General features: G+C 37.5%; 1 protein-coding gene across 4 annotated transcripts in view; it reads right to left on the bottom strand.

The window, feature by feature from the left end:
• FMN1 (formin 1) overlaps nt 1-27,320 on the bottom strand; it is a 172,260-nt gene that overhangs the window by 125,894 nt on the left and 19,046 nt on the right. For 3 of the 4 annotated variants that reach the window (XM_058025797.1, XM_058025796.1, XM_058025799.1), the window contains exon 3: nt 7,890-8,059. In XM_058025797.1, the coding sequence (XP_057881780.1) occupies nt 7,890-8,059 (170 nt within the window). The remainder of the gene's footprint in view (nt 1-7,889; nt 8,060-27,320) is intronic. The other variant, XM_058025798.1, reaches the window with a different exon arrangement.

Here is a 27,320-nt window from a genome sequence, read left to right as displayed (position 1 = left end):
TTGCGTGAAGTAGAGAATAGGTTCGCTCGCAGCAGTGCTGCTGACTGCTGAGCCAACACTTACTGCGCGCATTCAGGCTGCCGGCGGGCCGGCTGCCGGCGCTGCAACAGGCGGCCCGGCCCGGCCCGGCCCGGCCTGGCTCGGCCCGCGCAGGCCGCCGGCCTCCCGCGCTCCCGGCCGGGCCGCCCCGCCGCTCCTTCCGCCGTCGGGGCTCCCGCTCCGCCAAGGGAGCAGCACAACGACCCTCCGTAAAAATCAGTCCTCGGCGGCGTCTGGAGCTTGTTCCCTCGCGCGAGAGAGGTCTGTCCCAGCACTAACCTCGGCTGGAGCCCGGCCGGCGGTCCCCCGGTGCTCCGCACCCCGACGGGCTGCGCGCCCCCGGCAGCTACAGCAGCCGTCCCGCCGGGCCGAGCGCGCCGCCGCTGCTCCCTACTTCCTTGTCCCGGTGCGCCAGCGCTGGGTGGTTTTCAGCAGAAAATTCCTGACGGATTCCTTTGCATAGTCTTTCCACTAGGACAAAGAACTTCTTTTGTAAATCCATAATCACAAAAAAATGTCAAATGGAAACCCGAGCTAAGGACTCTAAAGCTTCCTGTGCCCCCTCCTGAAGCCCTTGGAGAGCCCCCAGTGCCCGGCCGGGCAGAGCCAACTCGGGTGAGCGCCCTTGAAGCAGAGGAAAGTAGGAAAAAAAGAGACTCTCTTCCGATTTGCTGGAGGTTTCATCTGGAATGCAGATTTCAGCCTCCAGGGCCATGAACAAAAACCAACGAGACTGGTTTCATGTTACCACTGTCCTTGCCCTGCACAGCTCCTGCTGAGAGGTGCACGCAGGTACTTATCAGAGGCTGCGGCCGCGCCCAGGGACCGGGAGCGCCGGGCGGCGGGAGAGCGGCCAGCGCCCGGCAGGGCCAAATTAACTGTTTAGGAATCGGACAGCCCTGTCCATCCACGGCACCAGCCTTGGGTGGGTCCGAACCACAACAATATCTGCTGACATATTCTGTGATGATTTTCACAGACTTTACTGCTGTATGTGTAAGATTTGTTTAGTTGAAACGAACAAGAACATTTGAAATGTACAAAACTGTCTAACTCAACCTTGACTGAAACTACCAGGGATACTATGTATTTTTTAATCAATAGAGATGGAGAAAGTATATAGAAAATACTCTGAAGCACTGTTGATATTCAGAAAGTCAGTAACATTTGGAGCAGGTTTCCATCACAAGTCTCCACTTTGGCTAATTTTTTTTATTTACCCAAGTTAAAGGGTAGTTCTACAGTTATACATTTAGCTGTGATGAGTAATCTTAAGCAAGCAACATGGGGAAAGCTGTCCTTCGCAGGGAAATCAGCTACAGATCACACTGCTGTATGTGATTACCAAAAAACATTTACAAAAATGCTGAATATTGCAGCCAACAAGCAACAACAAAGTATCCCAACACATTTAGCTTTTGGTTTACTGTTTAAAAATGTAGACTGTACAAATAACATTTGTCAACAGCAAAAGCAGAAGCCATTGGTATCTCCTGCAGGAACAAGGTTTCCTGAAAATCAGATTGTAATACTAAGGGCTTGGATGAAGCTTACAGGCACCTTTTCAATTAGAGGGTTGCATGCATACCTATAGACAAAGGGCATTGAAATCATTCCCATCTTTATCTGTGATTTCACAAGGAGCAATGTCTTCTGTGTTGCCTGGCATTTCCTTAGCAAGCTCTGGACTTGCTTCTCCACTATGCTTAATCATCAGGTGCCAAGGTCAGAAACAACTGACAGGCTCCCCTGGTTTCTATGCTTAATATCACAAAATGAAGCTCTACGTAAAGAAAGAGACAAAGTCCTTACCACCCCCTATGCCAACCTATTCTTAAAATTCCAGGACTTATAATCAGGTGGAAGGAAGCTACCACAACACTGGTGACTTTCCCCAAGACAAAATTTCTTCAAGGCAAATCTAAAGCAATTCTATATTCCTTTTAATGGCAAAATAAATGGGGCAAAGTGACAATACTGGGCCAAAATTTTCTACATTTAAATGCACATCTGTTTCTATGTTCAACGACATGATTAATTGTTCATTGTTCTGATAAATTGTATGGTTATGTCTTGCTTATTTATTTATGTGCCTACTTATTTGGGGTCATAATACCTTTTAATGATTCAGATTATGCCAAAATATTTATTCATCTGTTTATATTAACAATAGCCCATACTTAGAATAAAACTTCCCTGTAATAAAAAAGGGTCACCAAGCTGTAACAATCCTATGAGTAGAAGGTTGATGATTACAGCCACTATTTAAGGTTTTAATGGACTTATAAAAAGTTTTGTTTAAAAGTGGACTTAAAACAGGAATCTCAAACTTTATGTCTAAACAGCATCCCAACAAAATAGAGCAGGATCAAATTAGAAGTGAAAAGAATGGTGCTTTTAGTGTAAAGCTTAAGTAACACAATATATTGAGGCGCTAGAAATCTCAGAGTTGAACAGTGAATAATTAAAATTCCAGAAGCTGAAATATACTCTATATAACCAAAGGTAATCTCACAAACCTGCAGAAAATACTTCTTTATGTGTACCTCTTTTTGTAGTAAACTCTAGGAAGTGTGGGGAAACTTTCAAGCTTTTTGAGCTCCAGGATTAACAAGGAAACTCATCTCCACATATATGCCTGCAGAAATACTCAAAACCTGAAAGTCATTGTGATGAATGAGTCAGCCAGTCTCTGAAATTCACCATACAGTCCATAAACTCCCAGCCTAAAATATGGCTTTTGTAGAGACCTTCTTCCTGCATTTTGATGATCAGCCCAGTGGAGAGCCTTTTGAGGGACTGAATAGCTGACAATGAAATACATACTGGTTACCTACTCAAGAGTGTTTCTGGGTAAAATACCTACATCAGTATGTGGCCTTATAAATTCTGATATTAAAAAGAGGTACTCATTGTGATGTAAAATGAGATGGAGTCAGTTTGTTGGTAGAAGTGTTTTAATGCTGGGTGGATCTATCTCATAAGGAAGGTCTGAACAGGCTGTAACACTGCATCTAAAGGAACAACTTCAAAATCTTTAGAAAAAATCAGTTATAATTATGTTACAAGCCTCTTTACTTAATAAAACTGACAACTCTGTGGTGCCTCAGAAAAGCCCTTAAAACCTGTCATAGCAACTTTCAAGGCAGTCGATGCACTAATTATACTAAAGGACAACCATTCCTTACAGTTTAAAGCACATTTAACAGTCCACACCCTTTTTGACCTACATTTCATCACAGACAGAAGTCACACTCACAACACACTCTAGTTCTGTTCTTGAGGTATCTAAAAGCTCACCTGGAGTAGGTTTTAAAACTGGCTTTGAAGAAAACACGCATTAAGCTAGAATAAGGTAATCTAATTTCTACCACTATCATATGACAGGGCTCAACACTTCCTGACCCCTTATCTATTCAGATTGCCTTTTCAGATCACTGTAGTAACAAACTAGATAAACATGAACAGGACAGAAGGACATTCTACAAAACAGCAAGATTGCTAAACTGAAAACATTTATTCTACTGTTTTTTCCAAAATTAAGAACCCCAAATCTAGAAAAGTTTGCATAACTTCTTGAAAATAATCATGGAATCAAATATGGACCAATTGCATCAGGCTTCAGAAGAGCCACGGGAAGCAGCAGGCTCTGTTTGTAGCTCAGGTGGCTTGAACTGATCTGAAGTTCAGCTGACACAGTCTGCCCTCTGCCCTGTCCTCAGCCTAACCTTCACTGTGCAGGTTGATAATGGTCTGAACATTCCCCTGCTCTCCTGCTGATTACCTCATTTTAAACTTAGTATTTTTGCCTGTTAAATGCTCTAAAAGAGGAGAGGCAGGGAAGATAGAAGAATAATGATAAGGCCTTGATTTTCATCATTATTCTCGGCCTTGTTACCTCACTTAGACCATTATGTGAGCAGCTTTCCTGAGTTTTGATGGAATTGGGTATCACAACATAACTGCTTTAAATTTAATAATTAATTTAGATGTAGCAACAGAAACATGGACACGATAATTCTTATCAGAATTCAGCAATACATGATGTTAACAGAATGTGTGGACACCAGACACATTTGGTGAAGGTGTCTGTATAAATCCATCTGTATAAATGCAAAGTGTTTTTTAGCATTTTCATCTAAATTCTGATTGCCGTTGAGATATGGACTACTTCAGAGAATTTGAAAAAGCACTGTAATAGCTATAGAGTTATAAAATCAGAAAGCACATTAAGAAACTCAGTTTACTATTTTGCAGGAGTGCATACTGTATACTGTATCAATAAATGGAATATTAACCTGTAAAACCTATCATATGAAAAAGCAGTGGTAGATCTGAGACAGAAATTCTAGGAAGATGTATTGATAGGTCTGGTTAATATGAGCAGACATACAAGTAAAAAAGACAGGGAACAGAAGATCACTATAAACTGTGTAAGTAAGCTAATGAAGATTTTGTACATTAACACACAAAGGTTAGCACTTAGTGTTACAAAGAATGGAGATGAATTCTTAATCCTTTTCCTTTTATAGGTTACTCTCTTTTCATCTTCTTTTCATTTCAACAGGCCTTTTGCTCCCCATCTACAATGTGATATAGTAGTTTAAAGCTTAAACAAAAAGCTTTATAAAATAAAATCCACATAGTTGCATTAGTTTACCATAATTTCTTAAGTAATTACTAACTGTTAATTGCAATTTTAGCTGCAAATTTCGTGTCTCACTAATGTGCTTTTTATCTGAGATGAAATGCTGTATAAAAAATAGGGTGGGGTTTCATTTCTATTTTGTTTCATTACCTTCTACATCTCTTTATCTTCTCCCCACCTAAGGTTTAAAATCTAATGCAAGATCTTTTTTCATGCTTCTGGTGTAGATTGTAGAGAGTAGAATTCATTCACTCTCTCTCTCTCATCTAGATTATCTACTGCCTTCCATCTAATATAAACATAGAAACATCTTTTCAACAATGTAATGGACAAGCTGGAGAAGTGGGCCAATGGGGATATTATGGGGTTAAACATGAGCAAGTGCAAGGTGCTGCACCTGGCTCAGGGCAATCCCTGTTATCAACACAGGCTGGGGATGGACAGACCTGCTGAGAAGGACTTGGGGGTGCTGCTGGCTGAGAGGCTGCACATGAGGCACCATGGGCACTGCCAGCCCAGAGAGCCAAACGTGTCCTGGGCTGCAGCCAGAGCAGCGTGGGCAGCAGGGCCAGGGAGGGGATTCTGCCCCTCTGCTCTGCTCTGCTGAGAGCCACTGCAGGGCTGCATCCAGCTGTTTTGGCAGAAGGAAAGGGAGCAGAATGTAGAAGGAAGGACATGGAGCTGTTGGAGAAACTCCAGATGAGGGCCAGGAAGATGATTAGAGGGCTGGAGCACCTCTCCAGTGACAACAGGCTGAGAGAGTTGGGGTTGTTCAGCCTGGAGAAGATAATGGTTTGAGGAGACATTACAGCACCTTTCAGTACCTGAAGGGAGCTACAAGAAAGCTGGAGAGAGACTTTTACAAGGGCCTGTATTGCTAGGACAAGGGATAATGACTTCAAACTGAAAGAGAGTAGGTTTAGATTAGATATTAGGAAGAAATTCTTTGCTTGTGATGGTGGTGAGGGACTGGAACAGGCTTCCTAAAGAAGATCTGGATGCTCCATCCCTGGAAGTGTTCAAGGTGAAGTTGGATGGGGCCCTGCGCAACCTGCTCTAGTGACAGGTGTCCCTGTCCATGGCAGGGGAGTTGTAATTAGATGATTTATAATGTCTGTTCCAACCTGAACCCTTCTATGACTCTATAACTCCATAAGCAAACACTATTGTATCTACAGATGCACATACACAATTACATCATACCTTGATGTTAGGGTGCTCCTAATCCAGAGCAAGCAGAGTTTTTCGATAAATAGCTTTTTCATATTGTTATTATTATGAATATATTGCATTTTAAAACAATAGTGCCGAACTTTTGATCAGTCAGGCTAAAGGTTTTCTTCTAAAAGCAGAAAAGGGCCATAGATACCATGACAGGGTGCAGTGCAACTGAGAATAAATAAATTGGTCCATTTTAGATGCTATTTCCTGGGAACATGATCTTAGCTTCAGAATTGCTCTCCAGACACTGGCTGTTTTTTTACCACAATTGTCTTGCTGTCCAGTCTGATGAGTGCACAGGGAAGACAATATCTGGGTGCAACATCCCACCCTGAAGAGGAAGGGAACACTCAAGGGTTGTTGTCACCAGAGCAACCCATGTGGCCTGGTTTTGGCCACTATATTTCTTACAGGCTACTTCTAGCAGGGCTGCAGTCCAAAGAGATTCTGTTGGCAGCAACTGCTGCAGCAGCCTTCTCACTATTGTTCTTTTGGCAACTCCTTCAATCCCATGAACTCATGTTGAAGAAGAAAAATAATCTTGGAGATGCAAGGGCTATGTAATTCAACTCAGAATTCTGTCCTGAAACAGAATCACAGGGAGTGAGCTGCAGGATAAAGTGTCTTAGTGGGTCCCTAACAGTCCATCAGCCCATGCTGAGGACCCTTTATAAAATAGAAATTAAGACTTTTGTTCTGAGTATTTAAAAAATAATGGAAAAATATTCTTCCTTTTCAACTACAAGAAACTGAAATTATTAAATTTTTTATAGTGCAATTATTTAGATTTCTAGACATAAAATATTTCTTTAAAAATATTAAGAAAGGTGGAAACAAACTTTACTAATCTCAGATATTTCTTATTTTACTCAAAATGTTGTTCTAAAATGGCCTTCATTTGTAACTCCTCCTGCTCTATACAAGGACTTTTTAATGCAGTCAGAGAATCCTCAAGGACTATATACTTCTTGTTGTAGCAGATATTTATAGCAGTCATAGCAGCTATGTCACTGTTCCTCTCAGTTCTGTTGTTTTCATCTCAGCAATTTATTACAAGGACGAACCTGTACCTTTCCACTGATACAAGACTATTCTAAATAGTTATTTTAAGAAAAGAAAGTTAGGACAAAAAATCAATTTTATAACAAGCTCAAAAGAATACCAATGGTGACTGTAAGCATTAAAAAGCTTTTTAAATGTACTTCTAAGTCAATTCTTGTATTTCCACCAATAGATGTCACTCTTACACAAATTTTTCTTAGTGTTTCTTTGCACAAAATGTATTATGTAATCTAGTCTTTAAAGCAACTTCTTCCAACCATTCAATCCTTCCTATGTTTCTTTCTTCTTCTTCTATATTCTGTTCCCTTTCCTTCTGCCAAAACATGTCTCTGTAGGCTGCTTACTGCTCACCCTGGCAGCCTGTAAGGATTTCCAGCCACATTAAGCTGGCCTGACCTTATGATGAACTCGGGTTGCCCTCTGAAGCTTCATTGTTTCATACCCAGGAAGCTGAGAAACTTTTCCTGTCAAGATCATGGCCAGTCTGGCTCCAGTGCCAGTTCAGCTTCTCCAAAGCTCTGGGAAGCAGCAGCCTGGCTCCCAGTGCTGCACACATGCACATGAGCACACACACATGCATCCGTGCACAGGTGCACACACAGAGTTTGCTCCTGCAATGCATCTCCAGGAACCAACTAATTTAAACTAAACACCCATCAAGATTTTAGAAATGGTACATCATGTATCTTAATCAATTTATATAATTTGAAACATTTTCCATGTGAATTGCTCTCAGCTGCACAGACATATGGGCTCACAGACCATCTGGAACACTGTATACCATCCAAAACTTTGCAGTTTGTCAGATATTTTGGAACATGCTTTTAGACTGACCTGAAATAAATGCACACCAAAAATATAACCGTATATAATAAATGCTTGTTGAAATCCAGTATAGCATGAATACAGTCCTACTCACATTCAGTTCCAGGCTCAGATGCAACACACTTCTGTTGATCTTCTCACTTGAATGAGGAAATGAGTTTGGTTGCCCCAGTCTGCAATCCAGAACCCATGTATCTTCATCTCTGCTTGCCACATCCAAACTAGTCAGCCGCTCAGTGAAGTCATCCTTTAAAGCAGACTCTGCTGGGAGGCCCAAATGAAATTACATTAAATTAAATAATTCTATGCATCTGCACATAATCCCTGCATACAGAAAGTTCTGTATCTTTTTGAAACTCTGGTACACACTACCAACACGTACAATTTCTCCTGTTTGTTTAAAGCACAACAGAATGGTATAATGGGGGTACCAACTTTGTTTTGACTCAGAAAAAATCTTTTTGTCCTTAAATTTTTTAGGTCGGACCTAGCGTAAAAAAAAATGGGCTGCTTGTCTTTCCCCCTTATACAGACACAGACTCTGTTTAAGATGCTTGAGTTTCGACCTCTGCCAAGGCGTTCTTACTGGTCATCCTAAATGTGCTCATTAGACACACATATTTCAGAGATGGGTGTGAAGCATAAAACCACACTAAGGAAGCTCCATAAACTGATTTGATGAGCTTTTAGATATTGGCTGAACACAGCTTTAGTGGGGATGGTGCCAATTCCCTTAGTCCCTTACACCAGGTACACAAAAAGCAGGGTCTTCCAATCAGAAATGATACTTAAGATTTTACCTTTCTCCAGTAAGCTTAAAAAATAGTGTCAGACTGGTTTTGGAATGGTTTAGGTACAAACAGCCAGATTTAATGGGAGAGGTAAGAACAAAACCTGTCAGCCATGGGTGTACTCCTGCATTTCATGCTGTGCAACCACTCAGCACTGTCCCTCCTGTTCACAGCATTGCTGGTTTATTAGACCCCCTCAAAAATGTCTGTTTCTGCATGGTAGCCTCAACTTTAGCAAGGAGAAAACCAATGAATTCCATGAAGTTAATGTGTTCTCTGAAGTGTAATATCTGACATGAGATACATAAAACCACTTTTTACATTCTATAGGATATATACATATATCCTCTTATATATATACACTTTCATGTACACAGACACATCCATCTTGGAACATTTTATTGGAAACTTCAGATATTAGCAGAATTCCTGGCTGCTTCATATCATGGCTTAGCATTATAAAAGCAGCCCCGGAAGACTTTAAGGCCAGATTTGATGGAGCTCTGAGAACCTGGTAAAAGATATCCCTGTCCAGACATGGGGGTTGGAACTTGATGGTCTTTATGGTCCTGTTCAATCCAGGCCCTTCTCTGATTCTAATAATGGCACTTACAATTTTTCAATTTTTAAAAGTTTTATTTTCTTTTTTCCTAACTTTAAAAGACATTTTAAAAAGAGGCACTAGGATCAGAATCTGTATGCTTGCTTAAATATAGGATGATTTTTAAACTTTCTGATAGCTTACAGTTCCAAATAATTTAGGCGCCCCCCTGTATCAATAAGCATAGTAAAGTATAGTACTTGATAAAATGGCCAATAATCCAAAGTATAAGTGAATATACACATCTTCCATCTTATTCAGATGAAATCTCAGAGTGAGATCCTATCAAAATACAGCATTTCTGCAGAGAGTATCACACATACCTTTATACATTTTGAAATTATGCACTGCAGATATTAAACTGTATCAAGATATTCAAACAGAAGACAGCACATTTTAAGACATTCTCAGGTCCAGATGTAGTATCTTTTAGATCAGGGTTCTAATGAGAAAATAACTTTCTGACTTACTGGTTTTCTGTCTATTTTAAAACACTTGATAAAACATTTCATTTGTTGGCCCTCATGCCATTATGTAACTGTTGTGGTTTAACTTCAGTCAGCAACCAAATACCATGCAGCAACTATGTATCCAAAATATAGCCCTGTACCAGCCACTGTGAAGAAAATTAAGTTTACCCCAAGTAAAACCTACTCATTAAGTCATTTTGATATTTAGAAAGCTTCAAGAACAGAAATACAAATATTATTCTTTTAATATTGAATTCAAATATTGCACCTATAATAAGCTGAATAAAATGTATTGGTTGAATTTTGACCTCGTTTTTGTTGCACCAAACAATTAGACCAGTTACCCCCTTAACATGATTATGACATGGAAAATACACAGGAAGTTCCTGGTGATTGGAGAGGAGAAAGTAAAAATCACTATTTTTAAGGTAATTGGACATTATTTGTATTATGTTAACAAACCTAACAAACAAAACAAATACCTCCCTCGGCTGCAGATATTCACTTTTACTCCAAATGTAATTTTATGCACCATTATATTAATTTATGGTATTTTTTGTTGTTGGCAGACTCCTCCCAAGTCTGTTACCAAGCCTCTGTTCTCCACCCTCTATGTAATTATTACTTAATGTTCTGTTCTCTATGCATTTATGCCGGTAGCTGATGATTGCTTTGCTCCCTGATCCAGTCCTCACCTGCAGACACCATTAGCACACAACCACTTCCATGGTAAGGGACCCATGCAACCCAGCAGACAGGGGAATATGAAAAGAGAACTTTAACCATCCCTCTAAGTATTCTATTTTAAGCAAATTCTTAAATGTTTAGCCATATTTTGCACTGAAGTTCACCATTCTGTCAGCTCTGAGAGAGGGATTTTACTGCTACTTACATTTATCCAGGACACTTTTTCTTTTTAAAACTATCAACTACTGTAATCTGATTGTGCCTTAAAAAAAATATCATATATACTTTATTAATGCATCTGCAAACACATGTATATATCATTGAATCATAGGCTTAATTTAGGCCATTATAAAACGCATATTTACACTTTAGCCAGTCTAAATAATTTGACATCATTTTTTTCCTGCTGAAAAAAATAAGGCTTTCAAGAAAGTTTGATTGCTATTCAAACTGTTTTAAAGTTTATACCACTTAGGAGTGCCTCCGGTGTGCACTGTATGTACAAAGACTGCCCAAATACAGATTTGCTGCCATCTATTGTCCCAAGGGAATGGAAGACAGAGCAATGTAAATAAGGGAAGACTGAATATTTAATGCTTCTTTGGCAATTTTTACTATGCAGACTTCGTGAGTGTAAGGAAACAACTTTTTTATGTTGTCACATGTAAGACAGATGAGGCACTCAAACTCGAGGGATACAGACAGGGTCTCATCATGAGACATGACTGTGACAATAAATGGTACATACAGGATTTCCTAAGCCCTCTAGTCCTATACTGAACATATATAATTATAAGGTAATTGCATCTGACTTTTTTTGTACAAATTGCCATTCTTGTCATACAAAGTCTTTTAAACACATATTGCTAAATTAGCAAGCAGGCACATTAGATGCCATGTAGTACATTTTTGTTAGGTCACCGTTCTGGAATACACAACGCTATGGAACAGTTTCTGTGGGCAGACTCTCTCTATAGAAAACCTGTTTGTCTGTTTGTGCTTTCTCAGCTGTCTGGGAAAAAGAACTTGGGGAAAAAAAATCAGCTTCTTAAACTTTTTCTTTTTTTTTTTTGCTAGTTCAAGGAATCAAGACGTCATGATATCCATTTCTTTCAGTACATGGTTTGCTTAACCACAACTCACTTAACTCTCAGGCCAATGTTTACACTGATTGCTTTTAGTTATGTTTCCTGACCACTATATATTAATACTTCAATCACACTCCATTCTTTCTAGATTGCTTTACCACATAGGATAAAAATAAAATGCTTGGTCTCTTTGTATGTTGATTTCTCTGTAATGTAATTCTGTTGCTTAGTTGATTGAATGTTATAAGTATTCTTATATGCATGAATAATGAAATTGTGTTAATTACATACTTGTATTCACTGCTTGCCTCTTAGAAGGAGTGCAAAGAAGGTGAATAAAATTTAAATATTTGTACACCATTTGGGAATGAGTCTCAGATTGCCAGATTTTGTGCACCTTTAGAGTTTTGGGCATCTTACATTTTAGGCAAAGAAAACCCTAACAAACAAAATAAATGACCAAATAGGTTTTTCAGCAAGTGAACCACCAAACTGAAACAGTCTAACTCAGAAGTTGCCTATTTAAAGGCACCATTTTGACAGTAGAAATGAACACTCTAAGCATCAGAACTGCATTTAGAGGGTTTACAGTATTACTGACTTAAGACAATGTTATTACTGCAGGGATTTAGCTCTTGCAAGATCTTAAGTCAGCAAATCACAGAATGTTAGAGAGTCTTTGGTACACTTCCTTATTCAAATAGATGAGGATTGACCACGGTTATCAAGAGCATTGGTGGAACATGAAGATAAACTGAGTCAACATATTTTTTAAAATTATGAAAATACAAAATATGTGGATCCTACCAAATTTTTTTGTTTTGCAGTGGGAATCTCAAATTTCATGATCCATCCCTCTGATCTGGCCTTTTCCTTTCTAAGCAGTAAAAGCTTTCTGATTTTTCCTCTTAAAAATGCCTCTTTTATTTATGTTATTAGATACACAAATGTAATAAATCTCAAGTTAAAAAAGCATTGGAAGCAGTCTCAGCAGTTTCAGATTCTGTGGTTAGATGATATTGCACAGCTCCATCCACATGCCATCTGTAGTACCTCATATCTGTTAGTATATAAAGACATTAATTCTGTATAAACAGATAAGTTATGCACTCAGTGTTCCTATGCATGTAGCTGACACAGAGGAAAATAAGATTTGATTTTCTGGAGTTAAAGTCTTCTATGAAGTTGAACAAATATTAATAAGTAAGGAAAAAATAAGAGAAGTAGAAAGGGGATTTAAAAACCTAGAGGAGGCTTGGGGATCAACCAAAAGGAGAGAGTTCATGGTATGCTACAGAAGTCCTCCTCCCTCCCTTTTAATTTTACATGTTTTCTTAATGGGAAAGAAGCAAATAGAAGAAACCTGTTTGCTCTGTTTTCTCTGAGACCCAAGAGAAGACTGAAATCTCAGCATCAATACAGTTCTTTTTTTTTTTTTTTATTTGATAGAATGTAAGATGCAGCTCTCTGTGCAGAAAAGTGAACATTGTGCATTAGGTAGATTAATAAATCCTTTTTACATGAGGAAAACTCAGAGTGAAAGGCTAGAGAAACTGGAAAATGACACTTAATGCTGTCTCTGGGAATGAAGACAAGTGTCATCTTTTCCCCCTAATTTAGATAGTGTTAATTTAATCTGTATTGTAGCAGGGGCAATTCACAGTATAAGCAGTTTAACGAAATCCTTGATGAAAATTGCCTGTTTCCACAGAACATATAGAAATTCTTTTTGCATGATGACAAATTGTGGATTTTAAAAAGCAAATGTTAAGCCTGCTACTTGCTATATTGCTCTAACAAAGAAGCCTGAATGGCCTAGTCCTTAAATCAAATCTCTTAAAGTGGTGAGTGTGGGAACAAAGCCCTGGAGCAGCAACACCCTGCAGTGGCATTAAGGTCCTTGTAGTGCTCAGAAAGCTAGAAGCTCCTAAAGTGCCAATATCCAAAACAATTAACCATTTAATGTCTTTTGCTTGTGTCCTCTTTCTTCTTGCAAGTACAACCTAGTACAGCTAATAATGGAGAAAAAATGTGTAAATGGCTTCAAATCCATACAATTGCTAACAGAAAAATTTATTGCCAAGTAAAATTAAGGCCTCCCTCCCTTGCTAGCAAATAAAAATCAGTCTGTTATTCTGAAGTGTGAACTTGAAGAAGGATATCTTCCTGCAGGAGGTGAAAAACTGTATGTCACTTGACATGAATGTCTATCAATAAAAGAAAAGAACAGCAAAAAAAGGTGAAAATAAAGCTCTCTGGCCTAAAAAGCTTGGCTGAGCAACTACCAAACACAGACTAATGAAGGAAATCTAAAATACTTATTTTCTTGTAAAAAACATTTGTGCAACTTCTCAATGCAGAGTATATCAACTACAAAAGCTTGTGATACCACTCAAAGCTTTTCAAAAATACTTCAGAATCAGCAGAAATCTAATAAAGTTAGCAATTTCTATCAAATCCTATGAGTTCCTTATATAAATTTTAATAGTGTGTATTAAAATATATTTTCATTTATTATTTTCATTTATTGACACTGAATGTGATTTATGTATTTTTTATTTACTAAGGATTTATATTTACAGTAATTTATAGACTTTATACTGCTTTTTCTCCTTCACCCCAATCTATTTATTCTAGACAAAAATCTCCAATCTGTAAGAGAGCAATCTCTAACAGAAAAAATAAGAATACTTATCACTAACTTAGTGTAAACGAACTAGTACAATTTAAATTAGGGAAAAAACAACTCAACAAGCAAAACAAAAACAAAACAAAGAAAAAGGCAAGATCATCCGCAGAAAGATGAGAGAACCATATTCAAGATTCAATGCTGTATCATCCAACATGTCCTTGTGAAACCCGAGGAACAGGAACTCTAGTAGCAAGTACAGAATGTATTTTCTGAATTAGGATACAGACCTGAAAGGTGCTGAGCCAGTTTGGCCCCGTTCGAGCCTATTGCTTTAGCCCATACTCAAATTTAACGAGTTTAGTTACTGCGCAAGCCACAAGCAAGACCGGCCTCGTCACTTGCCAGCCCATTCTTGCTTTCAGATGCGAGCAAGGGGCCTCCAAGTGTTCCCAACTGGCTCAATAAACAAGGAGCCAAAGATACTGCAGACCCCAAGAGGATATAACACAGGAAGCAATTGGCACCTCAGTGCAAACTCTTCATCTTTTACTATTCCCAAAGAAACTTCACATGTCCACAGTCAAATGCCACAATCAATGTTCAGGCCAAGGTTCTGAGATGCAATGCCAGGAACTTTTAGTGAAAGGCTTATTTTTAATTCCAAAGATCTTCAGTGCTCACAGTAACTTCCAGATGGGGGTAATACTCAAAGTATCTAGTTAAACACAGTTAAATAGCCAATCAGCATGTATTAATTATACAACATTTCAAGTGAGCCTTTTATGGACACAGAAATATTAAATACTATAAAAAACTTTAAAATATCTGACAATTCACATATGTTTTTCTTAAAATGTAAACACGTGCTAAGTATTTTGTGGGACTATAAAATAGATAGTGATAATTTTCCAAAATCAGTTGACATCTGTTTACAACTTCATTACCTGAAGTAATTTCTATGCAATCAGAGCATATACAGTATTTGTTATAGATTACACCCAAATTAACTACCAAAAATGGAAGCATTCCTAATCCTGAAATTGCTGTTATGGGGAGTGTTTCACTGTGACTTTTTACAACTGGTGCTCTCATCTGTGGTATTTGCCATTAGCTAAAAGAATGTGGAGGAGGAGACTGATGTTTAAACTTTTTATTCCTTATTTTGTCTAGCAAGATTTGAATTTGCAAGAAACATTTTTGAAAATATTAGAAATCCGTACCTAGTGTAATAAGGAAAATGAAGAACCATATCGAAAAACTTTTCTATTTTCTCATGTGGTTTTTATAACATTTCTCCTTATACACTGTTCTCACTCTTAGTCATAAGAAAGGCAAAGTCACCACCAAAAAGATTTGATTTGGGCATTAGGTAATTAAAAAATTAGTGACAGTAGGATTGATTTTAAATCATTTACATCTTTTACTTCCACTTCAAAATTTTGTAAGTTGCCTAAAATAAGCTTTAACATCAATGCATCTACTTGTAGAGGTCACTTAGGCCAGCCACATCTACATTACATTCATGTCATTATATAAATATTTCAGTGCAAATATTAAGATTTGATATAATGAAGAATGGATAGAAATATACAAAAGCGCCAGAAGCAATAATCAAAGAACAGCCTGTATAACCAGGGACACTATCGACAGCAACAAAATTAATTAACACTGAGCATGTTATTTATAACTAGACCATGATTCATCAGTGAAAGACTGCACTGTGATAACAGCAGAATGCACACAGTCTGCATGGCCTGTGCTCTTCCTTCTCCTCTTGGAATAACATTGCATTTCGTGGGACAGTCTTCTGCCTTTTATCCAACAGGAAGGCACACAACAGCCCAAAATATACTGAAAATCAGAAAACCAGGAAAACAGGCAGCTTAACATTAATTAAAAAACAAAATACGTAAGTCTTTAGAGGAAAAGGATCACCTGTTTTATGACCAGTCTAGTAGAACCTAAGAGATGTAGTCAGGATTTAACAGCTAGTGTCTCCTTTTCTCTTTAACCTCATTCCTAATGCTTCCAGACTGCTTTAACATATGCATTACCTCAAGTGAGAATGGTAACATTCTGTGAATGAGCAGAATCAACCTAGGCTATACTAAAGCCTTTGGCACTGAATCCCACAGCATTCTCCTGGAAAAACTGGCAGCCCATGGCTTGGACAGGTGCACTCATCACTGGGTAAATAACAGGCTGTATGACCAGGCTCAGAGCGATTATGGAGGAATTACATCCAGCTGGTGGCTTGTGACAGTGGTACTCTCCCAGGCTCAGTAGTGGGACCAGTCCTGTTAAATACATTTATAACAACCTGGAAGAGGGGATCAAGTGCACTCTCAGACAGATTACAGCAACACCAAGTTGGGCAGGAGTGTTGATCATCTGAGGGGTAACAGGGCTCTGCAGAGGGATCTGGACAGGCTGGATCCATGGGCTGAGACCAGTGGTATGGGGTTCAACAAGGCCAAGTGCCGGGTCCCGCACTTGGGTCACAGCAACCCCAGGCAGCTCTATAGGCTGGAGAAGAGTGACTGGAAAGCTGCCCAGCAGAAAATTATTTTGGCCTACTGGTTGACAGCCATGATGAAGTGATGATGATGCAGCCTGTGCCCAGGCGGCCAAGAAGGCCAATGGCATCCTGGCCTGTATCAGCAACGGTGTGGCCAGCAGGAGCAGGGCAGTGATTGTCCCCCTGTACTCCACATTACTGACACCGCACCGTAAGCCCTGTGTTCAGTACTGGGCACCTCACGACAAGAAGGACATTGAGGCTCTGGAGGGAGTCCAGGAAAAGGCAAAAGAGCTGGTGAAGGGTCTGGAGTACAATTCTTGTCAGGAGCAGCTGAGGGAATTTGGGTCGTTTCGCCTGGGAAAAAAAGGGGAAACCTTTCTGCTCCTTATAACTCCCTGAAAGGTGGTACTGGCAGGGTGGGGCTTGTTCTCACAGGTAACCAGCAATAGGACAAGAGAAAATTACTAGAAGCTGTACCAGGGAAGTTTTAGATTGGTTATTAGGAAAACGTTTTTCACTGAAAAGGTTGTTAAGCATCAGTACAGGCTGCCCAAGAAAGTGGTTGAGTCATCATCTCTGGAGGGTTTAAAAAATGTGTAGAAGTGGCACTTAGAGACATGATTTAGTGGTGGACTTGGCAGTGCTGGGTTAATGGTTGGACTCATAGTCGGGTTTTTTTTCAACATAACTGATTCTGTGATTCTAAATTAGTAAGTGAAAAATTGCATCCAGGACAAGTAAAATGCGTATTTGTATCTGTAGAATCACACAGTTCTGAGTCATTAAGGAATTTCCATCCTCTTCTGCAAAGGCATCCACATAAATATTTACATCCAATCATAAAAGAAATAAAGAAGTTGGTCTGACACCTAAAATTATTTGATAATTCATGTTCCAAAGATCTACAGCTATGTTGTTTCACATGTGCTGTAGCAACGTTTTCTGCTTTACTATGAGAGGAAAAGAGTGAGCGGCAGTATCTCAGCATGAGGACAGTAGCAAACAGAAAAAGATTACCTTAGTTCACACTCTTGCTAAGTCTGGCATCAGTACATCCCATGTCACTATTGACAGGGTCATGTTGAACCTAAATCAGTCAACACCACATAAATTTTCAAAAGATTCAGCTGACCTTTTTCTAATTCAAGTATCTCTAAATGCCTTTTAGTGCATCATGAGCTTACAGAAACTCCAAAGCCCTGCTATGCTTCTGTTAATTAAACACTATCCTTGTGATGTTTGAAGCACAATCAATTAATCTTACAGGCATAGACTGACATATACTGAACTTTACAGTCTTAGGAAAATTGGATGACTGAGCAAAGGGAATTGATCATCCATCCAGCAAATTTTCTGAGTTTTCACAAATGTCCAAGTCCTATTGCCAAGGAAAAAGACTCTGGATAGGATACAATTTTTGTATATACTCACAGTGAACTCTTAATTAAATAGGTTTTATCTTTACTGTAGCATACTGTGACTCACAAATGGGCATCAATTCATCCAAAACCTGAGGAAAGCAATATAACCATATTCATGGGGCACTGAGATATGTTTTTCACATTTCCAGTTAGCACTTGTATAAAAATTTGAGCTGTGTCACTGACATTGCCTTGTATTCTTCTTACCTCTAAACTTAAATGACAATACTGAACGGCCTACATGACTTCTTTTTTTAATATTATCTACTCTTTTATTTTATTTATGGCATGCCAAAGCTTCACTTGCTTCAGCTAATCACAAGCTCACTGCATTAGACATTGGACAATAAATCAGTTTAAAAAAACCCAATCCATCAGCTTTGTTCCTAATTATTAAATTTTTTAAAATTCTTTATTCATTTTCCTTGGCACTTAGGAAATTTTAAGTCAGATTTAGTTCACAACCACTGGATAGTTTTTCCCATCTACAAAGCTGTTGAATATTCCTGACTTTCACAGATTTCACAAGAATTGAGAGGTGAACAGTAGTTCTGAAAATAAATTATGCCACCTATATAGACACTGTTACTTGTGAAAACATGAGGGTGTGGAAGTGGTAATAGATCACTTAAAGTATTTTAAACTTTCTTTGAATAAATTAAAGGTTCAAACTATTTCTCTTTTACATTTATGCTTTTCCTGGCATCTTGGGTTTTTTTGTAAACATGTATTGAGATGTACCCTACATGAATAGCATGTGAGCTCAAGATTAAATTACAGTGGCATCCATGAATGACTTCCCTTCAACTGTTAAAAACTTTTGCCAACTGAAAATTCTGCATTCAAAGAAGATGGTGTACTTTTAGCATTTTCATTCCACTGTCAACACTTTGGAGCACTTCAGGTTGGTATACAGGAAAGACAGAGAGAAAAATCCAACCCTATCCAATCTTTTCAGCCACTCAGTTTTACAATCTCAATCAATCATACATCTTGTCAGTTATCTTTAGGGTTTTTCTCCTAGGCTAAAGACAATATTTTTGTGCTTTAAAATATCCCGTTTTTCTGATACATGATCCAGTATTACCACATACTTTTTGAGACAGAGAATGAGAGCTGCAAGATATTGGAAATGTGAGAGCACTAGATCTCATGAAACAGAATAATGTTTTTGGGGGTTACTTCTTCTCTAAAAATTCACAATTTGCTTCTTTTGAAAGTTATTGAGTTTTCAACAAACATTTACACAGGACTGTCTGTCAAGATTCAAAGCTCTCATTGGTGAAAAAAATGGCCAGCTTCATTTTACATATAAAGTGAAATTGTAAGGTGGTTTTGTGCATGGGTTCCTATTTACTTCCTTTAAGTTCACCTGCCTTTTTCTACTTAGTAAATGCTTTCTACAGTTCTTCACAGCACTTCTCCCCAAATATCATGATTCATTGTCTAGAGCAGTATTCCTGATCCTCAGAGAGGTCAGGCTGGATATTAGGGTATGCATCCCCAGGGATAGAAACACTGATTTTACAGCTAGGGATGAAGACTGACTAGGACTTGGTTAACTCTTGGGATAAAGAGGGGACTGAAAGGCAAACAGCACACTGGAGGAGGTTTCAGAACTCAGGAGGATATGGGCTACTTTAGAACAGCTACCTCTCAACATCACTCATTTCCTTTATTTTTCAGTGTGATTCAGTACAGGACTGGCTAATTATAGCAAACTTAAAATTGCAGAGCAGAAATGATGCAAAAAATATAAAGAGCTAGAATGTTACTAGTTACCACCTACATTTCTTTTTAATACAGTCTACATTTATTCAAATTTTAACAAGTATCTGCCAAAGTGACAAGCAACATTTCACAGTCTCAACTCTGACACATCTACATGTTAAAACTAGTCAAATTTGGAGACAGCTTTTTATTATCTTTGAAGTACTTTTTGGGAAAGACATTTTTTTAGTGTAGGGTCGTTTGCATAACGTCTGCAAGATAGTACGTGCATGTTCAATAACACGTGTGTGTCAAAATAACTGTATAAACAACCAGAAGAGGCCATAAGCATCGCAGCTTTATAAAGGCTTTCTTGAACTCAAAGTGTTCTATTACAAAACAAAAGAAAACACTCTTCATTATGTAACCTAGATCTTTTGATTGGCCTCAGTTTGGTCAGGCAAAACAAAGCCTTAGATGTCTAAGTATCTAACAAGTGGTCTGCTTAATCCACTAGAACATATTTCTGTCATTCAATCCACTTTTGCAAGTGTTTTATGCAGTTATATTACACTACTGAGGAAAAAAATAAGTTGTATTCTTTTGAAAGTTCAGAGCCTAATTAAAAGGTGGCTCATTAGCCAAATGGATTTTTGTCACATGAAATTTTTCACTGGGTTGCTAATGAACCAGATATAAATACCAGTCACTACTGCAATCCAGCAACCTCAAGGCTGCCAGTATTATTACATTTACTTTAAATATAAAATTACAACTTTGCAAGTGTGGGCCACCTAGCATATAATTCTGCTTTGGAAAGCATTCCTATTTAAATCAATCATAAGCATACGCTCTCTGTCATGCTTTGAGTTAAGCCTGCATTCAGTGCAGTTCTTGAAAAGGGTGGTTCTCCCTTTCAAGGCACACTGATAACACACGCCACTCTGAAGAACACGCTATAGGAACGTGACAGCAAAATACTATTGGTCGTATTTCTGATTTATATGAAAGATACACTTCCTATTTTAAAATTTTTCACCTTCAACATGTCGATGCCAAAGGAACCAAATGAAAAGCATAACTTCATTTTATTTCTGTGCTCACAGTTCTGTTGTAACAGTAAACCTGTTATGCAAATTCTACACTCTGGCTAAAGACCTCTCGAGTTTGTCCTCCTGATCCCTACAGTAGTGTCACCAAGAAGTACAATTAGTTTCACTTGATCAATTTTCTCCTAGGATTAAAAAAAAAAAGGGGATGCTGTATCTGTGGACTGAGGACCATAAAATCATTTTCCAAAATCCCAACATAGTCTGTTAAGTTTTATGGTTAAAAGTCAAATGAAATACCTTACTGGTGTGACACAGAGACAATGACTGAATCATACTTAAGTAGAAATGTAATGCAGAAATAGAGGTAGTTCCCAGGAGAAAGAATACAGAGTTAAATAGAGTTCAATTTTTAGAACAATGAACAATGACTACAAAGCACCAAAACATATGATGATAGTCTAGACCTAAATTCAAATGCACTTTTAATTTTTTTTTTCTGAAGGAATAAATCCATTTTTTAATAGTTTGGCTAGATGAAGTTAACAACATTGCTGCAACAAAATGCTCAAACATCATTTACAATACAATTATTTGGACTCGGTTCCTAAATGAATGTTAGATGCCAAAATTAATTTACTCCAGTCTACAAAGGTGTGGATCATTCCACGTCAGATTTGCCAGCTCTGTGTCTGTGCCTCAGACACCCCTAAGGCACCTAGAAGTGTGCCTTTTCCATTCTACACAATTTTGCATCCATTCCAAAGATCTTGTGCAATAAGGAGGTAACATTCAGCATTCCTTCCTTTCATTTGTGAAATTATCTTACAGGTAATTGCCCAGCATATTGAAAAGGGTGGCAGAGATCATTTTGTGTGAACAAGCACAGTATGAGCTTGTTTCAAAAGGTGCAGATAGGGTGTAAGTCAGATGAAGGAGAAAAGTAATGGAAATGAAAGAGACGTGATGAAGGGGTTGTGGGAGTGTTTTAAGGATGACTGCTGAGTAAGAAAGCAAAGCAGCATGCTACTACACAAGAGGATGGGTGGAAATATTTCCATGACTATACAAAGTCATGACTATTTAAATATTAGTATCATTAGATGTTGTTTTTAGCAGCCAAAGCTGCTAAAGCAGACCTGAATTCCAAGAAACCTTTCATTTGTTCCACTGGAACACCCAGCTGTCATCTCCATTTGCACATTTAACATCAATTCAATGAATTACACATAAGAGAATTCAACCCTCTGATGACAGAGCTGCAACTTACTTTACAAAGTTAATTGAACCTCCTTTTATGCTCAGTCTCACTGGCCATCCACATTATTAATGCCTCAAGCCCAGGCTATGTCACAGCCTTGCTGGTAGCCTGGAATCCCCTTTGAGGCTGTAGTCACACTTAACCCACACCAGGAAAGCTTCAGGTCCTTCCAAGCTCTGTGCCACAAGAGCGGAATGACTGCAGCCCACGGTGTGAGAGAAACTGCGCAGCAGCAGCCATGCCAAAAGGACTCTGACAGATGTATGAAGTCTGTGCAGACATATCTTAGCAACTGCAGCTCTGCAAGAATTCTTCAGGCTCAGGCTTCTCTTTGAACTGCCTGAGTATCCCTGCAGTGAGGCTCATAAACTGGAAAAGCAGTGGGTGGCCAGTGTGGGCTAGACATGCCATGCAAACACACCCTACGTGACTCCTCTCATACAAAGCATCAACATTACTATAAGTGAAATACAATCATGCAGAGGGGGAAAAATAGGACTAGAAAGTCAATTTGTATGGTTAGAAATACCATGGATGATGAGGGAAAAATTCTCACTTATTTAATTTATTAAAAAAACCCCAGACTTCGGCCTGTTTTCGATAAAAAAAATTTCACTTTGAAGGAGTTACAAAAGAAAGTCTTTTCACTGTACTTAGCTGTCTCAAAGGTATCTCCTCAACAGAAGAGAGATCTCTAGCAAAGTGTCCCTCTGGAAATCTGAAATAGGTTCTAACTACAGCTCATTTTCTGCTAGCCTTTGAATAAAGCCTTTAAATTCAAAGTTCTAACAGGAAACCAAAATCTGATAGAATGGAAACAAACCTTTTGTTTTGGTTTCAAGGTGAAATGGTTTAAATGTTATCCAATCACTTTGATGAAAAGGACTTGACAAATATTCAGTGCCTGATGAGACAACAAATAGGGCTCTTTGGACTAATTAGGTCTGGCCTCTTTTACTAATCCATAGATTGGAGAAAAATTTTCAATGTGGATTAAGACTGACAAACCAAGCAACAAAATTAGATTTTTTTTCCCCATGATACAACAAAACATTCAAATGGAACATTGCCATTCATACTAAACGTAAGATGACAAGATAGAAACCTGAAAACTAAAAGGTAAGAGATTTTTGAAACAAGTGAAAACCTGAAAAAGTATGCCCTAACATTTTTCTTCTCATCTTTGGATGAAAAACATCTTTCATTTTTGCCTAACTAAGTATAACTTGCATAAATAAGTATAAAAATGGAATACAAATTAATCACAAGAAAAAAAAAAACATGTAAGCAATTCCTGGGAATTTATATAATGCTATTCATCTTACTTATAATACTTAAAGCTATGGTTTCACTATGTATCAGATTTAAAGAATAATGTTGTAGTAAACTAGTACAAAAATTATTAGGGCCATATCCCATGAAAGAAGCATATGAAAGGAAATTGGGTTTGAAAAGCATGATAAGTAAGTACTTAGATTTTGTACAAGACTGCTCTTTTGGTCTATGCAAAAAGATGCATTGCCATCTTCTGTTCTTGGTATATTAGTTGGAGTTTATTATTCATCTGGAAAATAATTTTCAGAAGGCTGTTACTTCTGGGAAAAAAAAAAGTTTCTTTGGGATTTTCTTTGATTAAAATTTTATTTCTATGAAAGCTGGCATTTTCCAAAAAGAAGAAGAAAATTTGAGTGGCATGACTTCATATAACTGTCAAATACATGCTCAAGTTTAAACTGTAATGCCTATTGGAAAATGTACAAGCAAATGTATATAAATTATATTACATTATATTATGTATAGCTTTAATTATATTTTAATATTAATTTATTTAAAAACATATACTCTCAAAAAATTGAGTAACTTTTATTTTAATAACTTTTTCAATATATTTTTCATACTTGAATAATATAATTTCTTAAGACAAAACAAATTTGACTGAAAAATCAGAAATTAGTGAGCATATGCTCGAGTTTACAATATATTGATAACTACATTACTGACAAAAATATATACTCTAGAGGAAAGAGAAGATAACTTCTAAATTTTAGTTGTTATTGTAAGGTGAAATGGCTCAATGCCAGCTGCTTTACAGGCCATATACATATATGTTTTAAATAAAATTAACACAGAGAAAAACACCCCCAAAATTTTACTTTCTCCAACAATCTGAACAATTATTTAGATTTCACTTATGCAACAGTAACTATCAGACTCAAGTATATGTTAACAAAATGTTAGTTGAGGGACTACAAAACCACTGACTTTAGTGCTGCATAAATTAAAAGAAACCATTTTTTGAGTAATTGCTACAAAGATCTTCGAATGACCACTGCTGACTAATGCTCCAAATTTACCACAATATGCTTAAGAAAATTCTGCAGCTTTTAAATATGCCTGCCTTAGCAGCTGTAGTGTTCAGATTCTCTGGGCATGGAAATCAAGCTATTTGTTCTAAGTGCACAGACAATATGAATCAGATGCCATACACAAATTATGTATATGAGCTAAGTGTGATTAACATCTTAGGTCACAGAGAGCACCTGGTATTTTGCAAATAGTAACAATTAAACCAGCTGGGAGCAGGTTGGGAGCTGAGGCTGCGCCCTCCAGCCCTGGCAGCTCCCAAGGCTACTAGCCTGGCTGCTGAAAAATGTGAAGTGTTAGGGGGCAAAAGGATGGGAATAAACAGTTTTCTACAATTTATGACTCAATAATAAGTTCATGTACTCATAGAAGGAATATCTTTTTGTTTGCCAAACTCCTCTGTAATTCAGTTTTGTTAGTTTTACTTATGTTTCTGTAATAGAAACACTGAAGCTTAGAGGACAAGAATCACTTTACTTCATTTTCTACACATAATAAGAATTATTTTCTATTCATAGATATTTGGTGGTTTTGGTGACTTAAGAGGTTCAGATTTGCAGGGGTAACAATCAATAAACAGTTCTACTCATGAGATCGGCAAACAAAATGAAAAAAACTGAAATGACTGAAAATGTTAAACACTAGAAACTCAGAACACCTTCTCCCATAAGGTTAGATTTTTCTAGAACACATTTTCCCCCTTAATTTTCCAACATATTCAAGAAAAGTGAGAGCAAACATGGTAACAGGTTGGCAAAATATTCATCACCATTAATCTTGGTAGTTTTGAACTATCCAAGTCAAAAATCATTAAAATGTGTATTGATAGCAAAGAAATGCTAAGTGACTGCTTAGGAAAATTTCAGAGAGACTCATTGCATTCAGAATGCAAAAATGTCCCACATGCCTCTTCACTGTAAAAGCAAACCTTTTAAGAAAAAACCATAGCACTTTCCATTTTAACACTTTCAAAATATAAATGTAAAAAAATGCAGAAAATGACAAAGCACTGAAATCTTTATCACACAGGACATTACAAGTAGCAGTAAATAGAGACTGTTGCTCAGGTGAGGGACTGTGAATGATTTCTATTTCCTTCTTTCCTCACCTTTTGTTCTGGTAAAGATGAATTTCCCGTAGCCTTTAAAATTCTGCACATAAAACACATCCAACAGTTCTCAACATCTCACCTCTATTTTCTCTGTCCTATTTTTATCTCGCAGATCCCAGCAACAGAACAGACAAGCGTGAAGAGATCTTTGAATATGGTCTAGCAAATCATAAACAGTGCAATTGAGAAGACACCATAATCAAAAAACCAAATGCAAGGGTACTCATAATTTAAGCCAGAAGAAAATTACTCTGACACACAATTAAATAAATCATTAAACCACTAGGTGCACTATTTTAATGCTATGACTCATAAATAATATTCACTACTTACAGGTATTATTCAAATGTATTATTATAGATTTATGTCACATCTAAATAATGAAATATTATTAAAATTATTTACTGGTATGGGACACCACAAACACATAAATTGTGTTTATAAAATATAAAAATATATTTTAAAGTATATTTTTAACAGGGAGTATGCAGAATTTTAAACCACTTTTACAAGTGGGATTTGGTGCTATGTCACTTTTTCAGACAAAATACCAAAGAGTAGCTATTCGAGATTTTTAAAATTTCTAAATACATTATTAAATCATACTTACAGAGATAAATACCTGAATCTGATCTCAGTTTATATATCATCCTGATCCATCAAGAAAATTTCAGCTGAGCCATTTCTATCAACTTGTTTATAGTGGCCAACAGAATAATAAAGATTTAAGAAACAACAACTATTACATTATTCCAGTACTTTACTTCAAGAAGTTCTTTTTATACTGATGAGAAAAGAAGTCCATTTCATTACAGTAAGTTTCTTAAACTGAGTGCACAAACTGTATGCCAGAAGGAATGTTTTGGCCTTTTCTCCCCCCATGAAACAGAAAATTGTTAATCTATGACCTGTACAAAACATTAAGCTGTCTCTGGTTTTCCATTCCAATTTAATTCACTTGGTTTCCCCTCACTGATTGCCTTTGACTGAAGAGTCACATGTTTCAAAGAGAGAAGAAAATATAACTGTTGCTTAAGTGTGTCATGCTGAGAAGTCATTCAACTAAAACAGGAGCTATTTGTTCACAGAATCTATAGAGGCCAGTCTTCAGAGGGTCTTTTTAACTCAGAGACCATGTCTTGGACTTCCAGTCCAGCCTACATTCATTTCAAACTGCCATAAGTCTGCCTTTCAATGCAGCATTGCCTTACTTTGTGTATTCTGGTACAAAAAGATTTTGGCTTTACTGGGGTGAAGTATGAAGAATCTTTTATCATTACCATGTGTAATAAACCTCAATAGAGAAAAGAGGATGATGTCCTAGAAGGCAATCACAATATAGTGTAACAATGAGTAACTGCACTGCATCTAACAGGAAAACAAAGATCCAGTAAACAGCTATCTAGTGACTGTAATTTTATTTAGACATACAATTAGCAAACTTTTCAAGATTACATATTTAGAAAGCATATGTAAACTTAACAGGAAAAATTTCAGATATATCTTGCAACTGTATCCAGAAGCAAGAGAAATCCTTATCAAAGAGGCTATCTATCTCAAAGTCCTAAGTGACAGTCAGGATAGTGGTGTTACCACTCAGAAAGCCAATAGCTGGAAAGATCTTCAGAAATAATTAACTCTGTTTTAGCCACACTGAGTCTGTAGGTAACACAATTCCCATAGAATATTAGAGACACACTGAGCTAAAAGAAGCAAGTTCAGAGTAGAAGTTAATGGTATTTATAACAGTGAGATGCTAAGTTCAAAATTTACATAGATCCACCTTTACCAAAGAAAATTCACTTCTACTGTGAGAGTG

The sequence above is a fragment of the Melospiza georgiana genome, chromosome 6, assembly GCF_028018845.1.
Source record: "Melospiza georgiana isolate bMelGeo1 chromosome 6, bMelGeo1.pri, whole genome shotgun sequence".
Lineage (NCBI taxonomy): Eukaryota > Metazoa > Chordata > Aves > Passeriformes > Passerellidae > Melospiza > Melospiza georgiana.
The sequence above is the reverse complement of the archived record's forward strand: the minus strand, read 5'-3'. Positions and strand labels throughout refer to the sequence as shown.